Source organism: Dendrobates tinctorius, unplaced genomic scaffold (assembly GCF_039654945.1).
Source record: "Dendrobates tinctorius isolate UK_male_01 unplaced genomic scaffold, ASM3965494v1 ptg000151l, whole genome shotgun sequence".
NCBI classification, from domain to species: Eukaryota; Metazoa; Chordata; class Amphibia; order Anura; family Dendrobatidae; genus Dendrobates; species Dendrobates tinctorius.
Genome location: NW_027361818.1, coordinates 11,042,089 through 11,064,642, shown reverse-complemented (window position 1 = coordinate 11,064,642; position 22,554 = coordinate 11,042,089). Strand labels below are relative to the sequence as shown.

Below are 22,554 nucleotides of genomic sequence, written 5' to 3'. Positions count from 1 at the left end.
CCGTATCCCTGGATAACATGTATGGATAGCGTACACATTCAAAATATATGTCTATACAGCATGAGGCAGGCTCAGACGGTGTTAGGCCCAGTATGGATTGCACGTCATTGCACAAAGGTTAGAAAGGGTACCGTATCCCTGGATAACATGTATGGATAGCGTACACATTCAAAATATATGTCTATACAGCATGAGGCAGGCTCAGACGGTGTTAGGCCCAGTATGGATTGCACGTCATTGCACAAAGGTTAGAAGGGGTACCGTATCCCCGGATAACATGTATGGATAGCGTACACATTCAAAATATATGTCTATACAGCATGAGGCAGGCTCAGACGGTGTTAGGCCCAGTATGGATTGCACGTCATTGCACAAAGGTTAGAAGGGTACCGTATCCCCGGATAACATGTATGGATAGCGTACACATTCAAAATATATGTCTATACAGCATGAGGCAGGCTCAGACGGTGTTAGGCCCAGTATGGATTGCACGTCATTGCACAAAGGTTAGAAGGGGTACCGTATCCCCGGATAACGTGTATGGATAGCGTACACATTCAAAATATATGTCTATACAGCATGAGGCAGGCTCAGACGGTGTTAGGCCCAGTATGGATTGAACGTCATTGCACAAAGGTTAGAAAGGGTACCGTATCCCCGGATAACATGTATGGATAGCGTACACATTCAAAATATATGTCTATACAGCATGAGGCAGGCTCAGACGGTGTTAGGCCCAGTATGGATTGCACGTCATTGCACAAAGGTTAGAAAGGGTACCGTATCCCTGGATAACATGTATGGATAGCGTACACATTCAAAATATATGTCTATACAGCATGAGGCAGGCTCAGACGGTGTTAGGCCCAGTATGGATTGCACGTCATTGCACAAAGGTTAGAAGGGGTACCGTATCCCCGGATAACATGTATGGATAGCGTACACATTCAAAATATATGTCTATACAGCATGAGGCAGGCTCAGACGGTGTTAGGCCCAGTATGGATTGCACGTCATTGCACAAAGGTTAGAAGGGGTACCGTATCCCCGGATAACATGTATGGATAGCGTACACATTCAAAATATATGTCTATACAGCATGAGGCAGGCTCAGACGGTGTTAGGCCCAGTATGGATTGCACGTCATTGCACAAAGGTTAGAAGGGGTACCGTATCCCTGGATAACATGTATGGATAGCGTACACATTCAAAATATACGTCTATACAGCATGAGGCAGGCTCAGACGGTGTTAGGCCCAGTATGGATTGCACGTCATTGCACAAAGGTTAGAAAGGGTACCATATCCCTGGATAACATGTATGGATAGCGTACACATTCAAAATATATGTCTATACAGCATGAGGCAGGCTCAGACGGTGTTAGGCCCAGTATGGATTGCACGTGATTGCACAAAGGTTAGAAAGGGTACCGTATCCCTGGATAACATGTATGGATAGCGTACACATTCAAAATATATGTCTATACAGCATGAGGCAGGCTCAGACGGTGTTAGGCCCAGTATGGATTGCACGTCATTGCACAAAGGTTAGAAGGGGTACCGTATCCCCGGATAACATGTATGGATAGCGTACACATTCAAAATATATGTCTATACAGCATGAGGCAGGCTCAGACGGTGTTAGGCCCAGTATGGATTGAACGTCATTGCACAAAGGTTAGAAAGGGTACCGTATCCCCGGATAACATGTATGGATAGCGTACACATTCAAAATATATGTCTATACAGCATGAGGCTGGCTCAGACGGTGTTAGGCCCAGTATGGATTGCACGTCATTGCACAAAGGTTAGAAGGGGTACCGTATCCCTGGATAACATGTATGGATAGCGTACACATTCAAAATATATGTCTATACAGCATGAGGCAGGCTCAGACGGTGTTAGGCCCAGTATGGATTGAACGTCATTGCACAAAGGTTAGAAGGGGTACCGTATCCCCGGATAACATGTATGGATAGCGTACACATTCAAAATATATGTTTATACAGCATGAGGCAGGCTCAGACGGTGTTAGGCCCAGTATGGATTGAACGTCATTGCACAAAGGTTAGAAGGGGTACCGTATCCCCGGATAACATGCATGGATAGCGTACACATTCAAAATATATGTCTATACAGCATGAGGCAGGCTCAGACGGTGTTAGGCCCAGTATGGATTGAACGTCATTGCACAAAGGTTAGAAAGGGTACCGTATCCCCGGATAACATGTATGGATAGCGTACACATTCAAAATATATGTCTATACAGCATGAGGCAGGCTCAGACGGTGTTAGGCCCAGTATGGATTGCACGTCATTGCACAAAGGTTAGAAGGGGTACCGTATCCCTGGATAACATGTATGGATAGCGTACACATTCAAAATATATGTTTATACAGCATGAGGCAGGCTCAGACGGTGTTAGGCCCAGTATGGATTGCACGTCATTGCACAAAGGTTAGAAAGGGTACCGTATCCCCGGATAACATGTATGGATAGCGTACACATTCAAAATATATGTTTATACAGCATGAGGCAGGCTCAGACGGTGTTAGGCCCAGTATGGATTGCACGTCATTGCACAAAGGTTAGAAGGGGTACCGTATCCCCGGATAACATGTATGGATAGCGTACACATTCAAAATATATGTCTATACATCAGGAGGCAGGCTCAGACGGTGTCAGGCACAGTATGGATTTGACGGCCAGATTACACAGCGGAGGAGCAGGGAGAGGTAAAGATTGCAAATGCTGGGGCCCTGGCCAAGCAAGGGGGGCACACTCGTGGGCGTCGGTACTGGCACTGGGCCCCTCATAGTACAGCGGTGTGTCTGACGGCAGGTGTGCACCACCGCCGTCAGAGACACTTGATTGCACTATGAGGGACCCTGTGCCAGTGCCCGCGCCCAAGAGTCGGCCTACCCACCTGTCCAGGGCAACGGCACTCGCACGGTGTCGTGCGCTAGGTGGTGACCCCGGCCATGGGGGGGGAGGCAGCACAGTTAGGGAGTTTTAGAAAGTGGCATATGTTGATGTTGGACATTCAACTGATGCAAAAGGCGAAATAGGTCAAGTCCCAGGAAGAGGTGGACCAAAGCAAGCCATTTTTCTGTCACCCTATGTGTCATCAGGGGAAGGTGGGACAAAATCCTTGGAAACCCATGCATGGTTCATTTTAATGAAGGTTAGATCATCCACATTTTGGGTTGACAGACGGGTCCTTTTTTCTGTCAGGATTGATCCAGCTGCACTGAAGACTCTTTCCGATAGCACACTTGCAGCTGGGCAAGCGAGCTCCTGTAAGGCATATTGGGCCAATTCAGGCCAGGTGTCCAGTTTAGCGGCCCAATAGTCAAAGGGGAATGACCTGTGTGGGAGAACATCGATATGGGAGGAAAAGTAGTTTGTAACCATAGTTGACAACTGCTGTCTCCTGTCACTTTCCATCGATGCAGTATTACCAGTTGTGTGAGCGGTATTTGAAAAATCAGTCCACAACATTGTCATGAAACCCCTGTCTCCAACGCCACTTCTGCTGTGTGCACCACGAACACCTCTGCCAAGCTGCCCCCGGCCCGTACGGCTCGTGTGAGAACCATCACCGCTGCTGTGTGCTGGGAATGCCTCAAGCAACCGATTTAAAGAGTTGCTTGGTTATTAGCCAATATTAGGTCAAGGTTCTCCTGTGGCATGATGTTTTGTAATTTGCCTTTATAGCGTGGATCCAGGATGCTGGCCAACCAGTAGTCGTCATCGTTTATCATTTTGGCAATGCGGGGGTCCCTTTTTTGGATCCGCAAGGCATAATCTGACATGTGGGCCAATGTTCCCGGTGTCAATGATGCACTGCGAGTGCTGGGTGGAGGAGCACCTTCTGGCAAATCCACATCCCTCCAGTCACGCACAAACCCTGTACCAGACCTTGCCACGCCAACATTTTCACTTGCCCCACGAGATGCATCCTCCTCCCCTAAGTAATCATCCCCATCATCCTCCTCCTCCTCCTCCTCCTCTTCTTCCTCCACCTCGTCCAGGAGAGGTCCCTGAGCAGACAATGGCTGAATGTCATCAAGGATTCCCTCCTCCTCTTCCTCCTCATCAACATTGGCTGCAGACGCCTGCTCCTTAAGGTGCGTCAAAGTTTGCATGAGCAGACGCATAAGTGGGATGCTCATGCTTAGGATGGCGTCGTCTGTGCTTACCAGCCGTGTGCATTCCTCAAAACACTGAAGGACTTTACAAAGGTCTTTCAGCTTCGACCACTGCACGCCTGTCAACTCCATGTCTGCTCTCAAAGTGCCTGGCCGTGTATCCTCCCACAAATGCATTATGGCCTGCCTCTGCTCGCACAGCCGCTCCACCATGTGCAGGGTGGAGTTCCACCTTGTTGCAATGTCGATAATGAGGCGGTGGTTGGGAAGGTGGAGCAATCGCTGCAGCTTCTGCATACGAACGGAGTGTACAGGCGACCGGCGGATGTGCGCGCACAGTCTTCGCACCTTCTGGAGCAGGGCTGTTAACTCCGGATAATTTTTGAGGAAGCACTGCACCACCAGGTTCAAGGTGTGAGCCAAGCAAGGTATGTGGCTGAGTTTTGAAAGGGCTATGGCTGCCACAAAATTACGGCCGTTATCACTAACTACCTTGCCTGCCTCAAGATGTACACTGCCCAGCCATGACTCAGTTTGTCGCTTCAAGTACTCGGCCAGCACCTCGGCGGTGTGTCTGTCGCCCAAACACATCATCTGCAACACAGCCTGCTGACGCTTTCCACTAGCTGCTCGATAGGGGGACACATCGTGTGCAACAGTGGCAGCTGCAGATGGAGTGCTCGTACGACTGCGCTCTGTGGACGAGCTGTCGCTTCTGGAGGAGGAGGAGGGTCGAACGCCTACAGCCAACTGTTTCCTAGACCGTGGGCTAGGCAGCACTGTCCCACCACTGCTGTCCCCTGTGGACCCTGCATCCACCACATTAACCCAGTGCGCAGTGATGGACACGTAACGGCCCTGGCCATGCCGACTGGACCATGCATCAGTTGTGAGGTGCACCTTTCCGCTCACTGACTGCTTGAGTGCATGGACAATGCGGTCTTTCACATGATGGTGGAGGGCTGGGATGGCTTTGCGAGAGAAGAATTGGCGACTGGGTAGGTCATAGCGTGGTACTGCATAGGCCATGAGTTCGCGGAAAGCTGTGCTTTCCACCAACCGAAAGGGCATCATCTCAAACGAGATTAGTTTGGCAATGTGGGCGTTCAAACCCAGTGTACGCGGATGAGAGACTGAGTACTTTCTTGACCTACTCATAGTGTCTGGGAGGGTGAGCTGGACTTGAGAGCTGCATATGGTGGAAGTAGCGGTGGACAGGGCGGACTGAGAGAGGGTTGATGATGGTGATGGAGTTGGTGTTCTTTCTGATGGCCTAGAATCAGTCTTTCGTTGATATAACAGTGGGATTCCCTGACTGCTGTGGCCTTGCAACGACACCTCAACATTTGCTGCTGTGCTAACCGGTGTGCTTACAGTGGGGGAAACAATGTAGCGTTGCTGACTACCTTCGTTGTGATCAGTTGCACATGTGGCACTTGAGGTTTGGTGTTGTGTCCACGCTTGCAAGTGCATGCTGGTTAAATGTCTAAGCATGCAACTGGTATTCAAATTTTTCAGATTTTTCCCTCGGCTAAAGGTCTTTGCGCACTTCTTACAGATAACCTTGGCCTGATCATGAGGATTTTGTTCAAAAAACTGCCACACTGCACTCTTCCTACTTTGGCAGACATTTTGCGGCCTAGCACGCTGTGATCTTTTGACCCTCTGGACAAGCTGTCCAGCAACTCTTTTGATGTTTGGAACCTGTCTTTGGAGTGCTCCGGGCCTGCCAGATAACAGCTGTTGCGATGTCGATGTCTGCTGTGGATGCTCCTCATCTGAGCTATTGGAAGCAGCACCCTCTTCCCCCAATGGATGCCAATCTGGGTCAACAACTGGGTCATCCATCACCTCCTCTTCTATGTCATGTGCACCTTTCTCTGTGTCACCGTGTATGGTGGTATAGTGTGCGGGAAGGGGCACCTGAGTCTCATCAGGGTCAAAATCTGGCTCTGTACACTGCGAGGACAATGTAGTGCTCTGAGTGAATGTACCAGCAGAATCATCCATCAGCGGCTGTGCATCAGTGCACTCCATGTCAGATTCATCTTGGCCTGGGTAATTCACCATTTGACTTGATAATCCAGGCATGGTATGTGAAAACAGCTCCATGGAGTAATCAGTAGTATGGCCTGCGTCATCCTTCAATCTTGGTTGGGGTGAAGGACACAAGGAAAGGTGTGGTTCATGAACATGAGCCTCCAATGACGACTCAGTGCTTTTACTTTTTACAACTGAAGAAGAGGAGGCGATAGAGCTGGAGGCTGAGTCAGCAATGTAAGACAAAACTTTTTCCTGATGCTCTGCCTTTAAAAGCGGTTTGCCAACTCCTAGAAAACTAAGCGTTCGAGGCCTTATGTAGACAGACGATGAAGCAGGGTCAGCACCTCCTGCATTTGGTCCTATTTTGCTCTTGCCACTACCATCAGATCCACCACCAACACCATCATTACCAGCTGCCAACCCCCGCCCAATTCCACGGCCTCTTCCACCAGCCTTCCTCATTTTTGGTAGAAATGTAGACAAAATCCAACAAACTATATAGTAATGTAAAACAAGGTACAAGGTGTCTATAGGAGAGGGGAGTTTTAGAATTTCTGCACACACTTGTGGACAGTGGACACTTGTGGATTGTGTGCGGCCCACTGATATCTGAGCGCTATGTGACACGCTCGATGGCACAGCTGCCTGTGACCAAAGTGACGAGAGGATAATGGAGATTTTGAATCTCTGCGTACACTTGTGGACAGTGGACACTTGTGGATTGTGTGCGGCCCACTGATATCTGAGCGCTATGTGACACGCTCGATGGCACAGCTGCCTGTGACCAAAGTGATGAGAGGATAATGGAGATTTTGAATCTCTGCGTACACTTGTGGACAGTGGACACTTGTGGATTGTGTGCGGCCCACTGATATCTGAGCGCTATGTGACACGCTCGATGGCACAGCTGCCTGTGACCAAAGTGACGAGAGGATAATGGAGATTTTGAATCTCTGCGTACACTTTTGGACACTGGACACTTGTGGATTGTGTGCGGCCCACTGATATCTGAGCGCTATGTGACACGCTCGATGGCACAGCTGCCTGTGACCAAAGTGACGAGAGGATAATGGAGATTTTGAATCTCTGCGTACACTTGTGGACAGTGGACACTTGTGGATTGTGTGCGGCCCACTGATATCTGAGCACTATGTGACACGCTCGATGGCACAGCTGCCTGTGACCAAAGTGACGAGAGGATAATGGAGATTTTGAATCTCTGCGTACACTTGTGGACAGTGGACACTTGTGGATTGTGTGCGGCCCACTGATATCTGAGCGCTATGTGACACGCTCGATGGCACAGCTGCCTGTGACCAAAGTGACGAGAGGATAAGGGAGATTGGATTGCTTTTAAAAAAGCAGTTTGCGGAGCAGTGGGTAAACAGCAATGCCAGCGTGTCAGGAAGCCTTAGAAGGCAGCCCAACAACCAACACCACTGATACACCACAATATAGCCTCCCCTTGCACTGCACAGACAGTGACTTGTGTGTTGTGCAGGCCAAATCGCTAGCAGCAGAAGCAGTTTTTTTGTCTTCTTCCCTGCCTAACGCTCTCCCTACAGAATCAGCAGCAACCTTTCCCTATACTAAGATCGGCAGAAGTAAGATGGCGGTCGGCGTGCACGCCCTTTTATACCCCCTGTGACGCCCACCAAAGCAAGCCAATCACTTGCATGCCCTTCTGAAAGATGGTGGTGACCCGTGCCTATGTTATCACGTTGCCCACAGTGTCCGTGGATCCTGATTGGCTGAAAAAGAGCGCAAAACAAACTTTTGAAACGCGACTTTGGCGCGTAAGTCGCCGACCTCATCCTAGGGTCGGGTTTCGTTTCATGAAACACGACTTTGCCAAAAGTCGGCGACTTTTGAATTTTTTCGACCCGTTTCGCTCAACTCTACTCTCTACTGTTCTACCATTAGTAGAATTGAGCGAAACGGGTCGAAAAAATTCAAAAGTCGCCGACTTTTGGCAAAGTCGTGTTTCATGAAACGAAACCCGACCCTAGGATGAGGTCGGCCACGAGGTCGGCGACTTACGCGCCAAAGTCGCGTTTCAAAAGTTTGTTTTGCGCTCTTTTTCAGCCAATCAGGATCCACGGACACTGTGGGCAACGTGATGACATAGGCACGGGTCACCAATATCTTTCAGAAGGGCATGCAAGTGATTGGCTTGCTTTGGTGGGCGTCACAGGGGGTATAAAAGGGCGTGCACGCCGACCGCCATCTTACTTCTGCCGATCTTAGTATAGGGAGAGGTTGCTGCTGATTCTGTAGGGAGAGCGTTAGGCAGGGAAGAAGACAAAAAAACTGCTTCTGCTGCTAGCGATTTGGCCTGCACAACACACAAGTCACTGTGTGTGCAGTGCAAGGGGAGGCTATATAGTGGTGTATCAGTGGTGTTGGTTGTTGGGCTGCCTTCTAAGGCTTCCTGACACGCTGGCATTGCTGTTTACCCACTGCTCCGCAAACTGCTTTTTTAAAAGCAATCCAATCTCCATTATCCTCTCGTCACTTTGGTCACAGGCAGCTGTGCCATCGAGCGTGTCACATAGCGCTCAGATATCAGTGGGCCGCACACAATCCACAAGTGTCCAGTGTCCAAAAGTGTACGCAGAGATTCAAAATCTCCATTATCCTCTCGTCACTTTGGTCACAGGCAGCTGTGCCATCGAGCGTGTCACATAGCGCTCAGATATCAGTGGGCCGCACACAATCCACAAGTGTCCAGTGTCCAAAAGTGTACGCAGAGATTCAAAATCTCCATTATCCTCTCGTCACTTTGGTCACAGGCAGCTGTGCCATCGAGCGTGTCACATAGCGCTCAGATATCAGTGGGCCGCACACAATCCACAAGTGTCCAGTGTCCAAAAGTGTACGCAGAGATTCAAAATCTCCATTATCCTCTCGTCACTTTGGTCACAGGCAGCTGTGCCATCGAGCGTGTGACATAGCGCTCAGATATCAGTGGGCCGCACACAATCCACAAGTGTCCAGTGTCCAAAAGTGTACGCAGAGATTCAAAATCTCCATTATCCTCTCGTCACTTTGGTCACAGGCAGCTGTGCCATCTAGCGTGTCACATAGCGCTCAGATATCAGTGGGCCGCACACAATCCACAAGTGTCCAGTGTCCAAAAGTGTACGCAGAGATTCAAAATCTCCATTATCCTCTCGTCACTTTGGTCACAGGCAGCTGTGCCATCGAGCGTGTCACATAGCGCTCAGATATCAGTGGGCCGCACACAATCCACAAGTGTCCACTGTCCACAAGTGTACGCAGAGATTCAAAATCTCCATTATCCTCTCGTCACTTTGGTCACAGGCAGCTGTGCCATCGAGCGTGTCACATAGCGCTCAGATATCAGTGGGCCGCACACAATCCACAAGTGTCCAGTGTCCAAAAGTGTACGCAGAGATTCAAAATCTCCATTATCCTCTCGTCACTTTGGTCACAGGCAGCTGTGCCATCGAGCGTGTGACATAGCGCTCAGATATCAGTGGGCCGCACACAATCCACAAGTGTCCAAAAGTGTACGCAGAGATTCAAAATCTCCATTATCCTCTCGTCACTTTGGTCACAGGCAGCTGTGCCATCGAGCGTGTCACATAGCGCTCAGATATCAGTGGGCCGCACACCATCCACAAGTGTCCAGTGTCCAAAAGTGTACGCAGAGATTCAAAATCTCCATTATCCTCTCGTCACTTTGGTCACAGGCAGCTGTGCCATCGAGCGTGTCACATAGCGCTCAGATATCAGTGGGCCGCACACAATCCACAAGTGTCCACTGTCCACAAGTGTACGCAGAGATTCAAAATCTCCATTATCCTCTCGTCACTTTGGTCACAGGCAGCTGTGCCATCGAGCGTGTCACATAGCGCTCAGATATCAGTGGGCCGCACACAATCCACAAGTGTCCACTGTCCACAAGTGTACGCAGAGATTCAAAATCTCCATTATCCTCTCGTCACTTTGGTCACAGGCAGCTGTGCCATCGAGCGTGTCACATAGCGCTCAGATATCAGTGGGCCGCACACAATCCACAAGTGTCCAGTGTCCAAAAGTGTACGCAGAGATTCAAAATCTCCATTATCCTCTCGTCACTTTGGTCACAGGCAGCTGTGCCATCGAGCGTGTCACATAGCGCTCAGATATCAGTGGGCCGCACACAATCCACAAGTGTCCACTGTCCACAAGTGTACGCAGAGATTCAAAATCTCCATTATCCTCTCGTCACTTTGGTCACAGGCAGCTGTGCCATCGAGCGTGTCACATAGCGCTCAGATATCAGTGGGCCGCACACAATCCACAAGTGTCCACTGTCCACAAGTGTACGCAGAGATTCAAAATCTCCATTATCCTCTCGTCACTTTGGTCACAGGCAGCTGTGCCATCGAGCTTGTCACATAGCGCTCAGATATCAGTGGGCCGCACACAATCCACAAGTGTCCACTGTCCACAAGTGTACGCAGAGATTCAAAATCTCCATTATCCTCTCGTCACTTTGGTCACAGGCAGCTGTGCCATCGAGCGTGTCACATAGCGCTCAGATATCAGTGGGCCGCACACAATCCACAAGTGTCCAGTGTCCAAAAGTGTACGCAGAGATTCAAAATCTCCATTATCCTCTCGTCACTTTGGTCACAGGCAGCTGTGCCATCGAGCGTGTCACATAGCGCTCAGATATCAGTGGGCCGCACACAATCCACAAGTGTCCAGTGTCCAAAAGTGTACGCAGAGATTCAAAATCTCCATTATCCTCTCGTCACTTTGGTCACAGGCAGCTGTGCCATCGAGCGTGTCACATAGCGCTCAGATATCAGTGGGCCGCACACCATCCACAAGTGTCCACTGTCCACAAGTGTACGCAGAGATTCAAAATCTCCATTATCCTCTCGTCACTTTGGTCACAGGCAGCTGTGCCATCGAGCGTGTCACATAGCGCTCAGATATCAGTGGGCCTCACACAATCCACAAGTGTCCACTGTCCACAAGTGTACGCAGAGATTCAAAATCTCCATTATCCTCTCGTCACTTTGGTCACAGGCAGCTGTGCCATCGAGCGTGTCACATAGCGCTCAGATATCAGTGGGCCGCACACAATCCACAAGTGTCCAGTGTCCAAAAGTGTACGCAGAGATTCAAAATCTCCATTATCCTCTCGTCACTTTGGTCACAGGCAGCTGTGCCATCGAGCGTGTCACATAGCGCTCAGATATCAGTGGGCCGCACACAATCCACAAGTGTCCACTGCCAACAAGTGTACACAGAGATTCAAAATCTCAATTATCCTCTCGTCAATTTGGTCAAAGGCAGCTGTGCCATCGAGCGTGTCACATAGCGCTCAGATATCAGTGGGCCGCACACAATCCACAAGTGTCCAGTGTCCAAAAGTGTACGCAGAGATTCAAAATCTCCATTATCCTCTCGTCACTTTGGTCACAGGCAGCTGTGACATCGAGCGTGTCACATAGCGCTCAGGTATCAGTGGGCCGCACACAATCCACAAGTGTCCAGTGTCCAAAAGTGTACGCAGAGATTCAAAATCTCCATTATCCTCTCGTCACTTTGGTCACAGGCAGCTGTGCCATCGAGCGTGTCACATAGCGCTCAGATATCAGTGGGCCGCACACAATCCACAAGTGTCCAGTGTCCAAAAGTGTACGCAGAGATTCAAAATCTCCATTATCCTCTCGTCACTTTGGTCACAGGTAGCTGTGCCATCGAGCGTGTCACATAGCGCTCAGATATCAGTGGGCCGCACACAATCCACAAGTGTCCACTGTCCACAAGTGTACGCAGAGATTCAAAATCTCCATTATCCTCTCGTCACTTTGGTCACAGGCAGCTGTGCCATCGAGCGTGTCACATAGTGCTCAGATATCAGTGGGCCGCACACAATCCACAAGTGTCCACTGTCCACAAGTGTACGCAGAGATTCAAAATCTCCATTATCCTCTCGTCACTTTGGTCACAGGCAGCTGTGCCATCGAGCGTGTCACATAGCGCTCAGATATCAGTGGGCCGCACACAATCCACAAGTGTCCAGTGTCCAAAAGTGTACGCAGAGATTCAAAATCTCCATTATCCTCTCGTCACTTTGGTCACAGGCAGCTGTGCCATCGAGCGTGTCACATAGCGCTCAGATATCAGTGGGCCGCACACAATCCACAAGTGTCCAGTGTCCAAAAGTGTACGCAGAGATTCAAAATCTCCATTATCCTCTCGTCACTTTGGTCACAGGCAGCTGTGCCATCGAGCGTGTCACATAGCGCTCAGATATCAGTGGGCCGCACACAATCCACAAGTGTCCAGTGTCCAAAAGTGTACGCAGAGATTCAAAATCTCCATTATCCTCTCGTCACTTTGGTCACAGGCAGCTGTGCCATCGAGCGTGTCACATAGCGCTCAGATATCAGTGGGCCGCACACAATCCACAAGTGTCCACTGTCCACAAGTGTACGCAGAGATTCAAAATCTCCATTATCCTCTCGTCACTTTGGTCACAGGCAGCTGTGCCATCGAGCGTGTCACATAGCGCTCAGATATCAGTGGGCCGCACACAATCCACAAGTGTCCACTGTCCACAAGTGTGTGCAGAAATTCTAAAACTCCCCTCTCCTATAGACACCTTGTACCTTGTTTTACATTACTATATAGTTTGTTGGATTTTGTCTACATTTCTACCAAAAATGAGGAAGGCTGGTGGAAGAGGCCGTGGAATTGGGCGGGGGTTGGCAGCTGGTAATGATGGTGTTGGTGGTGGATCTGATGGTAGTGGCAAGAGCAAAATAGGACCAAATGCAGGAGGTGCTGACCCTGCGTCATCGTCTGTCTACATAAGGCCTCGAACGCTTAGTTTTCTAGGAGTTGGCAAACCGCTTTTAAAGGCAGAGCATCAGGAAAAAGTTTTGTCTTACATTGCTGACTCAGCCTCCAGCTCTATCGCCTCCTCTTCTTCAGTTGTAAAAAGTAAAAGCACTGAGTCGTCATTGGAGGCTCATGTTCATGAACCACACCTTTCCTTGTGTCCTTCACCCCAACCAAGATTGAAGGATGACGCAGGCCATACTACTGATTACTCCATGGAGCTGTTTTCACATACCATGCCTGGATTATCAAGTCAAATGGTGAATTACCCAGGCCAAGATGAATCTGACATGGAGTGCACTGATGCACAGCCGCTGATGGATGATTCTGCTGGTACATTCACTCAGAGCACTACATTGTCCTCGCAGTGTACAGAGCCAGATTTTGACCCTGATGAGACTCAGGTGCCCCTTCCCGCACACTATACCACCATACACGGTGACACAGAGAAAGGTGCACATGACATAGAAGAGGAGGTGATGGATGACCCAGTTGTTGACCCAGATTGGCATCCATTGGGGGAAGAGGGTGCTGCTTCCAATAGCTCAGATGAGGAGCATCCACAGCAGACATCGACATCGCAACAGCTGTTATCTGGCAGGCCCGGAGCACTCCAAAGACAGGTTCCAAACATCAAAAGAGTTGCTGGACAGCTTGTCCAGAGGGTCAAAAGATCACAGCGTGCTAGGCCGCAAAATGTCTGCCAAAGTAGGAAGAGTGCAGTGTGGTAGTTTTTTGAACAAAATCCTCATGATCAGGCCAAGGTTATCTGTAAGAAGTGCGCAAAGACCTTTAGCCGAGGGAAAAATCTGAAAAATTTGAATACCAGTTGCATGCTTAGACATTTAACCAGCATGCACTTGCAAGCGTGGACACAACACCAAACCTCAAGTGCCACATGTGCAACTGATCACAACGAAGGTAGTCAGCAACGCTACATTGTTTCCCCCACTGTAAGCACACCGGTTAGCACAGCAGCAAATGTTGAGGTGTCGTTGCAAGGCCACAGCAGTCAGGGAATCCCACTGTTATATCAACGAAAGACTGATTCTAGGCCATCAGAAAGAACACCAACTCCATCACCATCATCAACCCTCTCTCAGTCCGCCCTGTCCACCGCTACTTCCACCATATGCAGCTCTCAAGTCCAGCTCACCCTCCCAGACACTATGAGTAGGTCAAGAAAGTACTCAGTCTCTCATCCGCATACACTGGGTTTGAACGCCCACATTGCCAAACTAATCTCGTTTGAGATGATGCCCTTTCGGTTGGTGGAAAGCACAGCTTTCCGCGAACTCATGGCCTATGTAGTACCACGCTATGACCTACCCAGTCGCCACTTCTTCTCTCGCAAAGCCATCCCAGCCCTCCACCATCATGTGAAAGACCGCATTGTCCATGCACTCAAGCAGTCAGTGAGCGGAAAGGTGCACCTCACAACTGATGCATGGTCCAGTCGGCATGGCCAGGGCCGTTACGTGTCCATCACTGCGCACTGGGTTAATGTGGTGGATGCAGGGTCCACAGGGGACAGCGGTGGTGGGACAGTGCTGCCTAGCCCACGGTCTAGGAAACAGTTGGCTGTAGGCGTTCGACCCTCCTCCTCCTCCTCCTCCAGAAGCGACAGCTCGTCCACAGAGCGCAGTCGTACGAGCACTCCATCTGCAGCTGCCACTGTTGCACACGATGTGTCCCCCTATCGAGCAGCTAGTGGAAAGCGTCAGCAGGCTGTGTTGCAGATGATGTGTTTGGGCGACAGACACACCGCCGAGGTGCTGGCCGAGTACTTGAAGCGACAAACTGAGTCATGGCTGGGCAGTGTACATCTTGAGGCAGGCAAGGTAGTTAGTGATAACGGCCGTAATTTTGTGGCAGCCATAGCCCTTTCAAAACTCAGCCACATACCTTGCTTGGCTCACACCTTGAACCTGGTGGTGCAGTGCTTCCTCAAAAATTATCCGGAGTTAACAGCCCTGCTCCAGAAGGTGCGAAGACTGTGCGCGCACATCCGCCGGTCGCCTGTACACTCCGTTCGTATGCAGAAGCTGCAGCGATTGCTCCACCTTCCCAACCACCGCCTCATTATCGACATTGCAACAAGGTGGAACTCCACCCTGCACATGGTGGAGCGGCTGTGCGAGCAGAGGCAGGCCATAATGCATTTGTGGGAGGATACACGGCCAGGCACTTTGAGAGCAGACATGGAGTTGACAGGCGTGCAGTGGTCGAAGCTGAAAGACCTTTGTAAAGTCCTTCAGTGTTTTGAGGAATGCACACGGCTGGTAAGCGCAGACGACGCCATCCTAAGCATGAGCATCCCACTTATGCGTCTGCTCATGCAAACTTTGACGCACCTTAAGGAGCAGGCGTCTGCAGCCAATGTTGATGAGGAGGAAGAGGAGGAGGGAATCCTTGATGACATTCAGCCATTGTCTGCTCAAGGACCTCTCCTGGACGAGGTGGAGGAAGAAGAGGAGGAGGAGGAGGATGATGGGGATGATTACTTAGGGGAGGAGGATGCATCTCGTGGGGCAAGTGAAAATGTTGGCGTGGCAAGGTCTGGTACAGGGTTTGTGCGTGACTGGAGGGATGTGGATTTGCCAGAAAGTGCTCCTCCACCCAGCACTCGCAGTGCATCATTGACACCGGGAACATTGGCCCACATGTCAGATTATGCCTTGCGGATCCTAAAAAGGGACCCCCGCATTGCCAAAATGATGAACGATGACGACTACTGGTTGGCCAGCATCCTGGATCCACGCTATAAAGGCAAATTACAAAACATCATGCCACAGGAGAACCTTGACCTAATATTGGCTAATAAACAAGCAACTCTGGTAAATCGGTTGCTTGAGGCATTCCCAGCACACAGCAGCGGTGATGGTTCTCACACGAGCCGTACGGGCCGGGGGCAGCTTGGCAGAGGTGTTCGTGGTGCACACAGCAGAAGTGGCGTTGGAGACAGGGGTTTCATGACAATGTTGTGGACTGATTTTTCAAATACCGCTCACACAACTGGTAATACTGCATCGATGGAAAGTGACAGGAGACAGCAGTTGTCAACTATGGTTACAAACTACTTTTCCTCCCATATCGATGTTCTCCCACACAGGTCATTCCCCTTTGACTATTGGGCCGCTAAACTGGACACCTGGCCTGAATTGGCCCAATATGCCTTACAGGAGCTCGCTTGCCCAGCTGCAAGTGTGCTATCGGAAAGAGTCTTCAGTGCAGCTGGATCAATCCTGACAGAAAAAAGGACCCGTCTGTCAACCCAAAATGTGGATGATCTAACCTTCATTAAAATAAACCACGCATGGGTTTCCAAGGATTTTGTCCCACCTTCCCCTGATGACACATAGGGTGACAGAAAAATGGCTTGCTTTGGTCCACCTCTTCCTGGTACTTCACCTATTTCGCCTTTTGCATCAGTTGAATGTCCAACATCAACATATGCCACTTTCTAAAACTCCCTAACTGTGCTGCCTCCCCCCACATGGCCGGGGTCACCACCTAGCGCACGACACCATGCGAGTGCCGTTGCCCTGGACAGGTGGGTAGGCCGACTCTTGGGCGCGGGCACTGGCACAGGGTCCCTCATAGTGCAATCAAGTGTCTCTGACGGCGGTGGTGCACACCTGCCGTCAGACACACCGCTGTACTATGAGGGGCCCAGTGCCAGTACCGACGCCCACGAGTGTGCCCCCCTTGCTTGGCCAGGGCCCCAGCATTTGCAATCTTTACCTCTCCCTGCTCCTCCGCTGTGTAATCTGGGCCGTCAAATCCATACTGGGCCTGACACCGTCTGAGCCTGCCTCCTGATGTATAGACATATATTTTGAATGTGTACGCTATCCATACATGTTATCCGGGGATACGGTACCCCTTCTAACCTTTGTGCAATGACGTGCAATCCATACTGGGCCTAACACCGTCTGAGCCTGCCTCATGCTGTATAGACATATATTTTGAATGTGTACGCTATCCATACATGTTATCCGGGGATACGGTACCCCTTCTAACCTTTGTGCAATGACGTGCAATCCATACTGGGCCTAACACCGTCTGAGCCTGCCTCATGCTGTATAGACATATATTTTGAATGTGTACGCTATCCATACATGTTATCCGGGGATACGGTACCCTTTCTAACCTTTGTGCAATGACGTGCAATCCATACTGGGCCTAACACCGTCTGAGCCTGCCTCATGCTGTATAGACATATATTTTGAATGTGTACGCTATCCATACATGTTATCCGGGGATACGGTACCCCTTCTAACCTTTGTGCAATGACGTGCAATCCATACTGGGCCTAACACCGTCTGAGCCTGCCTCATGCTGTATAGACATATATTTTGAATGTGTACGCTATCCGTACATGTTATCCGGGGATACGGTACCCTTTCTAACCTTTGTGCAATGACGTTCAATCCATACTGGGCCTAACACTGTCTGAGTCTGCCTCATGCTGTATAGACATATATTTTGAATGTGTACGCTATCCATACATGTTATCCAGGGATACGGTACCCTTTCTAACCTTTGTGCAATGACGTGCAATCCATACTGGGCCTAACACCGTCTGAGCCTGCCTCATGCTGTATAGACATATATTTTGAATTTGTACGCTATCCATACATGTTATCCGGGGATACGGTACCCCTTCTAACCTTTGTGCAATGACGTGCAATCCATACTGGGCCTAACACCGTCTGAGCCTGCCTCATGCTGTATAGACATATATTTTGAATGTGTACGCTATCCATACATGTTATCCAGGGATACGGTACCCTTTCTAACCTTTGTGCAATCACGTGCAATCCATACTGGGCGTGAGAACGGCTGGCGAGCTGTTAAGCAAGCTACAGCACCTGTCCAGACAAGTACAGGGATTCCCTAGCGAGGAGACTTATTTGATTGTTTTCTATGTTGGGACAGCAATTTTTGGGGAGCACTATACTCTGGAGAATGATAGATGGGGCCCACCATACACTGGAACATTCCAAAGGTGGACATCAGACACTGGAGCAGCATTTACAGGGCCCATTATACACTAGAGCATTAGAAATGGGGCCCATTATGTTTGGAGCATTATTTGGGCCCATAAGACAGTGGAGCTTCATCCATGGGGACCAACATATACTGTAGCATTATGTGGAGCTCATCATATACTGTTTCAAACATTATATGGGACCAATGATTCTGTATGGAGAAATAGATGGGCCTCGTCATGAGATGTAAAAAGTGAGGTATTTTTCATTGTACTATACCGCTATTTCTCTGCCGTATCGGAGCATGATGAGTTGTGGTATGTGTTAAAGGGGCGCTCTTTCGCCCAGGGCACATGAAAACCTGCAGCCAGCCCTCCCCCCCCACAACTTTAGCCAAATAACCCCCATTTTTCAGTGCGTAACTTGTATTATGAAGTTAATTAAGGTTGACAAGCTTAAGTAAGAAGAATTGATGCTTTTGGCATTCAAATGGGCACTGTAGGTGTGTTTCCTGTCCTCCTCTCACTGCCGACTTTTATTCCCCATTGACTTACATTGGGTTTCGTGTTTCGGGACGACCCCGACTTTTCCCTATAATCGGACGATCTTGCTCGACCCGACTTTTGGAAAAGTCAGGTTTCACGAAACGAAACGCGACCCTAAAAAAGCAAAAGTCGCTCAACTCTAACCATTAGTACTGAGTCTCTGGATCTTCAGCACCCTCTTGTGTTCCACCATAAGTACTGAGTCTCTGGACCTTCAGTGTCCTCTAGTGTTCTACCATAAGTACTGAGTCTCCGGACCTTCAGTGTCCTCTAGTGTTCCACCATAAGTACTGAGTCTCTGGATCATCAGCGCCCTCTACTGTTCTACGATAAGTACTGAGTCTCTGGACCTTCAGCGCCCTCTAGTGTTCTAGCATAAGTACTGAGTCTCTGGACCTTCAGCGCCCTCTAGTGTTCTACCATAAGTACTGAGTCTCTGGACCTTCAGTGCTCTCTAGTGTTCTACCATAAGTACTGAGTCTCTGGATCGTCAGCGCCCTCTAGCGTTCTACCATAAGTACTGAGTCTCTGGATCGTCAGCTCCCTCTACAGTTCTAACATAAGTACTGAGTCTCTGGACCTTCAGCGCCCTCTACAGTTCTACCATAAGTACTGAGTTTCTGGATCGTCAGCGCCCTCTACAGTTCTAACATAAGTACTGAGTCTCTGGACCTTCAGCGCCCTCTACACTTCTACCATAAGTACTGAGTCTCTGGACCTTCAGTGTCCTCTAGTGCAGTGGTCCCCAACCTTTTTTGCACCAGGGACCGGTTTCAAGCAAGACCATTCTTCCATGGCCCGGCAGGGCGGGGCTTTGGTCATAAGGGGGCGGGGCTATGGACATGGTTGTAGTGTAGCAGTGCATACTTATAATTAAATAACATTTATAATGTGACTCAACTCACCATAGGTTTTGAATGAGTGCTCCATCACCCCCTTCTCCCCATCATTGCCTTCACCCCATCACTGCCCTCTCCCCATCATTGCCTTCACCCCATCACTCCCCTCTCCCCATCATTGCCTTCACCCCATCATTGCCTTCACCCCATCACTTCCCTCTCCCCATCATTGCCTTCACCCCATCACTGCTGTCTCTCCATCACTTCCCTCATGGCCTTCTCCTCATGTCCCCATCTCCTCCAGGGCCAGGCTACACAAACACAGACCAATACATATACACACACACACACACACACACACACACACACACACACACACACACATACATACATACATACATACACACACACACATACATACATACATACATACATACATACATACACACACATACACACATACATATTATACGTATACACACACAGACACCACCTCTCTCCTCTCACCTGCCCGCCGCCCGCGCTTCCTCACTCTGACACAGCAGCGGTGGCGCTCCTCTCTGTGTCAGAGACAGGAAGCGCGGGCGGCGGGCAGGAAGCTGGACGGGTCCTTGCAGCTCCGCTCCTGCTATTCCCTCTTGCAGGCAGCGGAGCTGCTTGGATCGCTCCCTGCCGCCGCTACACACGCCGCCCCAGCCCCTGCTATGCCACTGACCGCCCCTGGCTCCCCTTGTGTCTGCGGACCGGCAAGGGCACTGCAGCGGCCCGGTGCTGGGCCGTGGACCGACGGTTGGGGACCCCTGCTCTAGTGTTCCACCATAAGTACTGAGTCTCTTGATCTTCAGCGCCCTCTAGTGTTCCACCATAAGTACTGAGTCTCTGGATCTTCAGCGCCCTCTAGTGTTCCACCATAAGTACTGAGTCTCTAGATCATCAGCGCCCTCTAGTGTTCTACCATAAGTACTGAGTCTCTGGATCTTCAGCGCCCTCTAGTGTTCTACCATAAGTACTGAGTCTCTGGATCTTCAGCGCCCTCTAGTGTTCTACCATAAGTACTGAGTCTCTGGATCGTCAGCGCCCTCTACTGTTCTACCATAAGTACTGAGTCTCTGGATCATCAATGCCCTCTAGTGTTCTACCATAAGTACTGAGTCTCTGGACCTTCAGCACCCTCTAGTGTTCTATTATAAGTACTGAGTCTCTGGATGGTCAGCACCCTCTAGTGTTCTACCATAAGTACTGGGTCTCTGGACCTTCAGCGCCCTCTAGTGTTCTACTATAAGTACTGAGTCTCTGGATCATCAGCGCCCTCTAGTGTTCTACCATAAGTTCTGAGTCTCTGGATCGTCAGCGCCCTCTACTGTTCTACCATAAGTACTGAGTCTCTGGATCATCAGTGCTCTCTACTGTTCTACCTTAAGTACTGAGTCTCTGGATCTTCAGCACCCTCTAGTGTTCCACCATAAGTACTGAGTCTCTGGATCTTCAGTGTCTTCTAGTGTTCCACCATAAGTACTGAGTGTCTGGATCCTCAGCACCCTCTAGTGTTCTACCATAAGTACTGAGTCTCCGGACCTTCAGTGTCCTCTAGTGTTCCACCATAAGTACTGAGTCTCTGGACCTTCAGTGTCCTCTAGTGTTCCACCATAAGTACTGAGTCTACGGACCTTCAGTGTCCTCTTGTGTTCCACCATAAGTACTGAGTCTCTGGACCTTCAGTGTCCTCTAGTGTTCCACCATAAGTACTGAGTCTCCGGACCTTCAGTGTCCTCTTGTGTTCCACCATAAGTACTGAGTCTCTGGACCTTCAGTGTCCTCTAGTGTTCCACCATAAGTACTGAGTCTCTGGATCATCAGCACCCTCTAGTGTTCCACCATAAGTGCTGAGTCTCTGGATCATCAGCGCCCTCTAGTGTTCTAGCAGAAGTACTGAGTCTCTGGACCTTCAGCGCCCTCTACTGTTCTATCATAAGTACTGAGTCTCTGGATCATCAGCACCCTCTAGTGTTCTACCATAAGTACTGAGTCTCTGGATCATCAGCGCCCTCTAGTGTTCTAGCAGAAGTACTGAGTCTCTGGACCTTCAGCGCCCTCTACTGTTCTATCATAAGTACTGAGTCTCTGGATCTTTAGCATGCTCTAGTTTTCTACCGTAAGTACTGATCCCCGTAGACTGTGAGCCCTCGCGAGCAGAGTCCTCTCTCCTTCTGTAATTGTGTGTGCCTGTTTTGCTCATGTTTATTGTACTTGTCTATATTTGCCTCCTCACCTGTAAGCGCTCTAAGTGTGTATAATAATAAGACTAATTTCCTGTCACTCTCCTGTGATGACCTACAGCGCCCTCTAGAGTTATACTGTGCTGATGACATAGGGGCTTTCTCTCACTTCCCCACCTGTCAGGACTATCAGATAATCGATATTATAGATCACGCTTCTCTTCCCTGTTCTTTTGCTTCTCTCCACAGAATGAAGGCTGAGGCAGACGCGGCTCCTCGTGTCCTCAGTGCTCGGGCCCCGTGGACTGGAGACTGAATCCATGTTAATAACTCCAATAAATCTGTAAAAACAGGAACTTTTCTGGAGAGAAGATGAATGTATTGTATGTTATTAATGGCGGTGATCGCAGGAGATGACCCGCGGCATTTACAGGGAAATTGTAAATAAACATTTGTAATTGTGGAGAAAGGAATCGACTGCGGTTGTGTATGTTATAAAGTAACATCTCGTCTGCATAACCACACCCCTTTGTACTTATCTATTTACATGGTTTCCGCCCCCTTCTTAAGCTCCTCCCCTGCTCAGGATAAGTCATGTTGGGGTATACTGACATGGTTTCCATCCTCCTTTATCAATACTGGTCCCACTTTCTTGTTATTAGTGAAAATGAATATTTAGTGTGAACATCCAGACTGAAAACAAAGCCTATAGACTGGCCTAACACATTCTTTGGAAGGATCCCACTCTTTGCTTTTATTTTATTCCTGCTTTTTTTTCCTTTTAAATCTGCCAGACGATTCCAGGGTAATGGGATTTTGTGTTTTCCTGCTAATTTTACGGTCTTTATCAAGGGGGCGGGGTCTTTATAGGATAATTATGCAGATCAGGCAGAAGAC

General features: G+C 49.5%; 1 protein-coding gene across 1 annotated transcript in view; it reads left to right on the top strand.

Annotated features, from left to right (window-relative positions):
* Positions 1-22,130, top strand: part of TM4SF5 (transmembrane 4 L six family member 5) — a 65,087-nt gene extending 42,957 nt beyond the window's left edge. Inside the window, exon 5 of the mRNA XM_073547122.1 lies at positions 21,907-22,130. Coding sequence (XP_073403223.1) covers positions 21,907-21,918 — 12 coding nt within the window. The 3' untranslated portion in view covers positions 21,919-22,130. The remainder of the gene's footprint in view (positions 1-21,906) is intronic.
* The last annotated feature ends 424 nt before the right edge of the window (positions 22,131-22,554 follow it).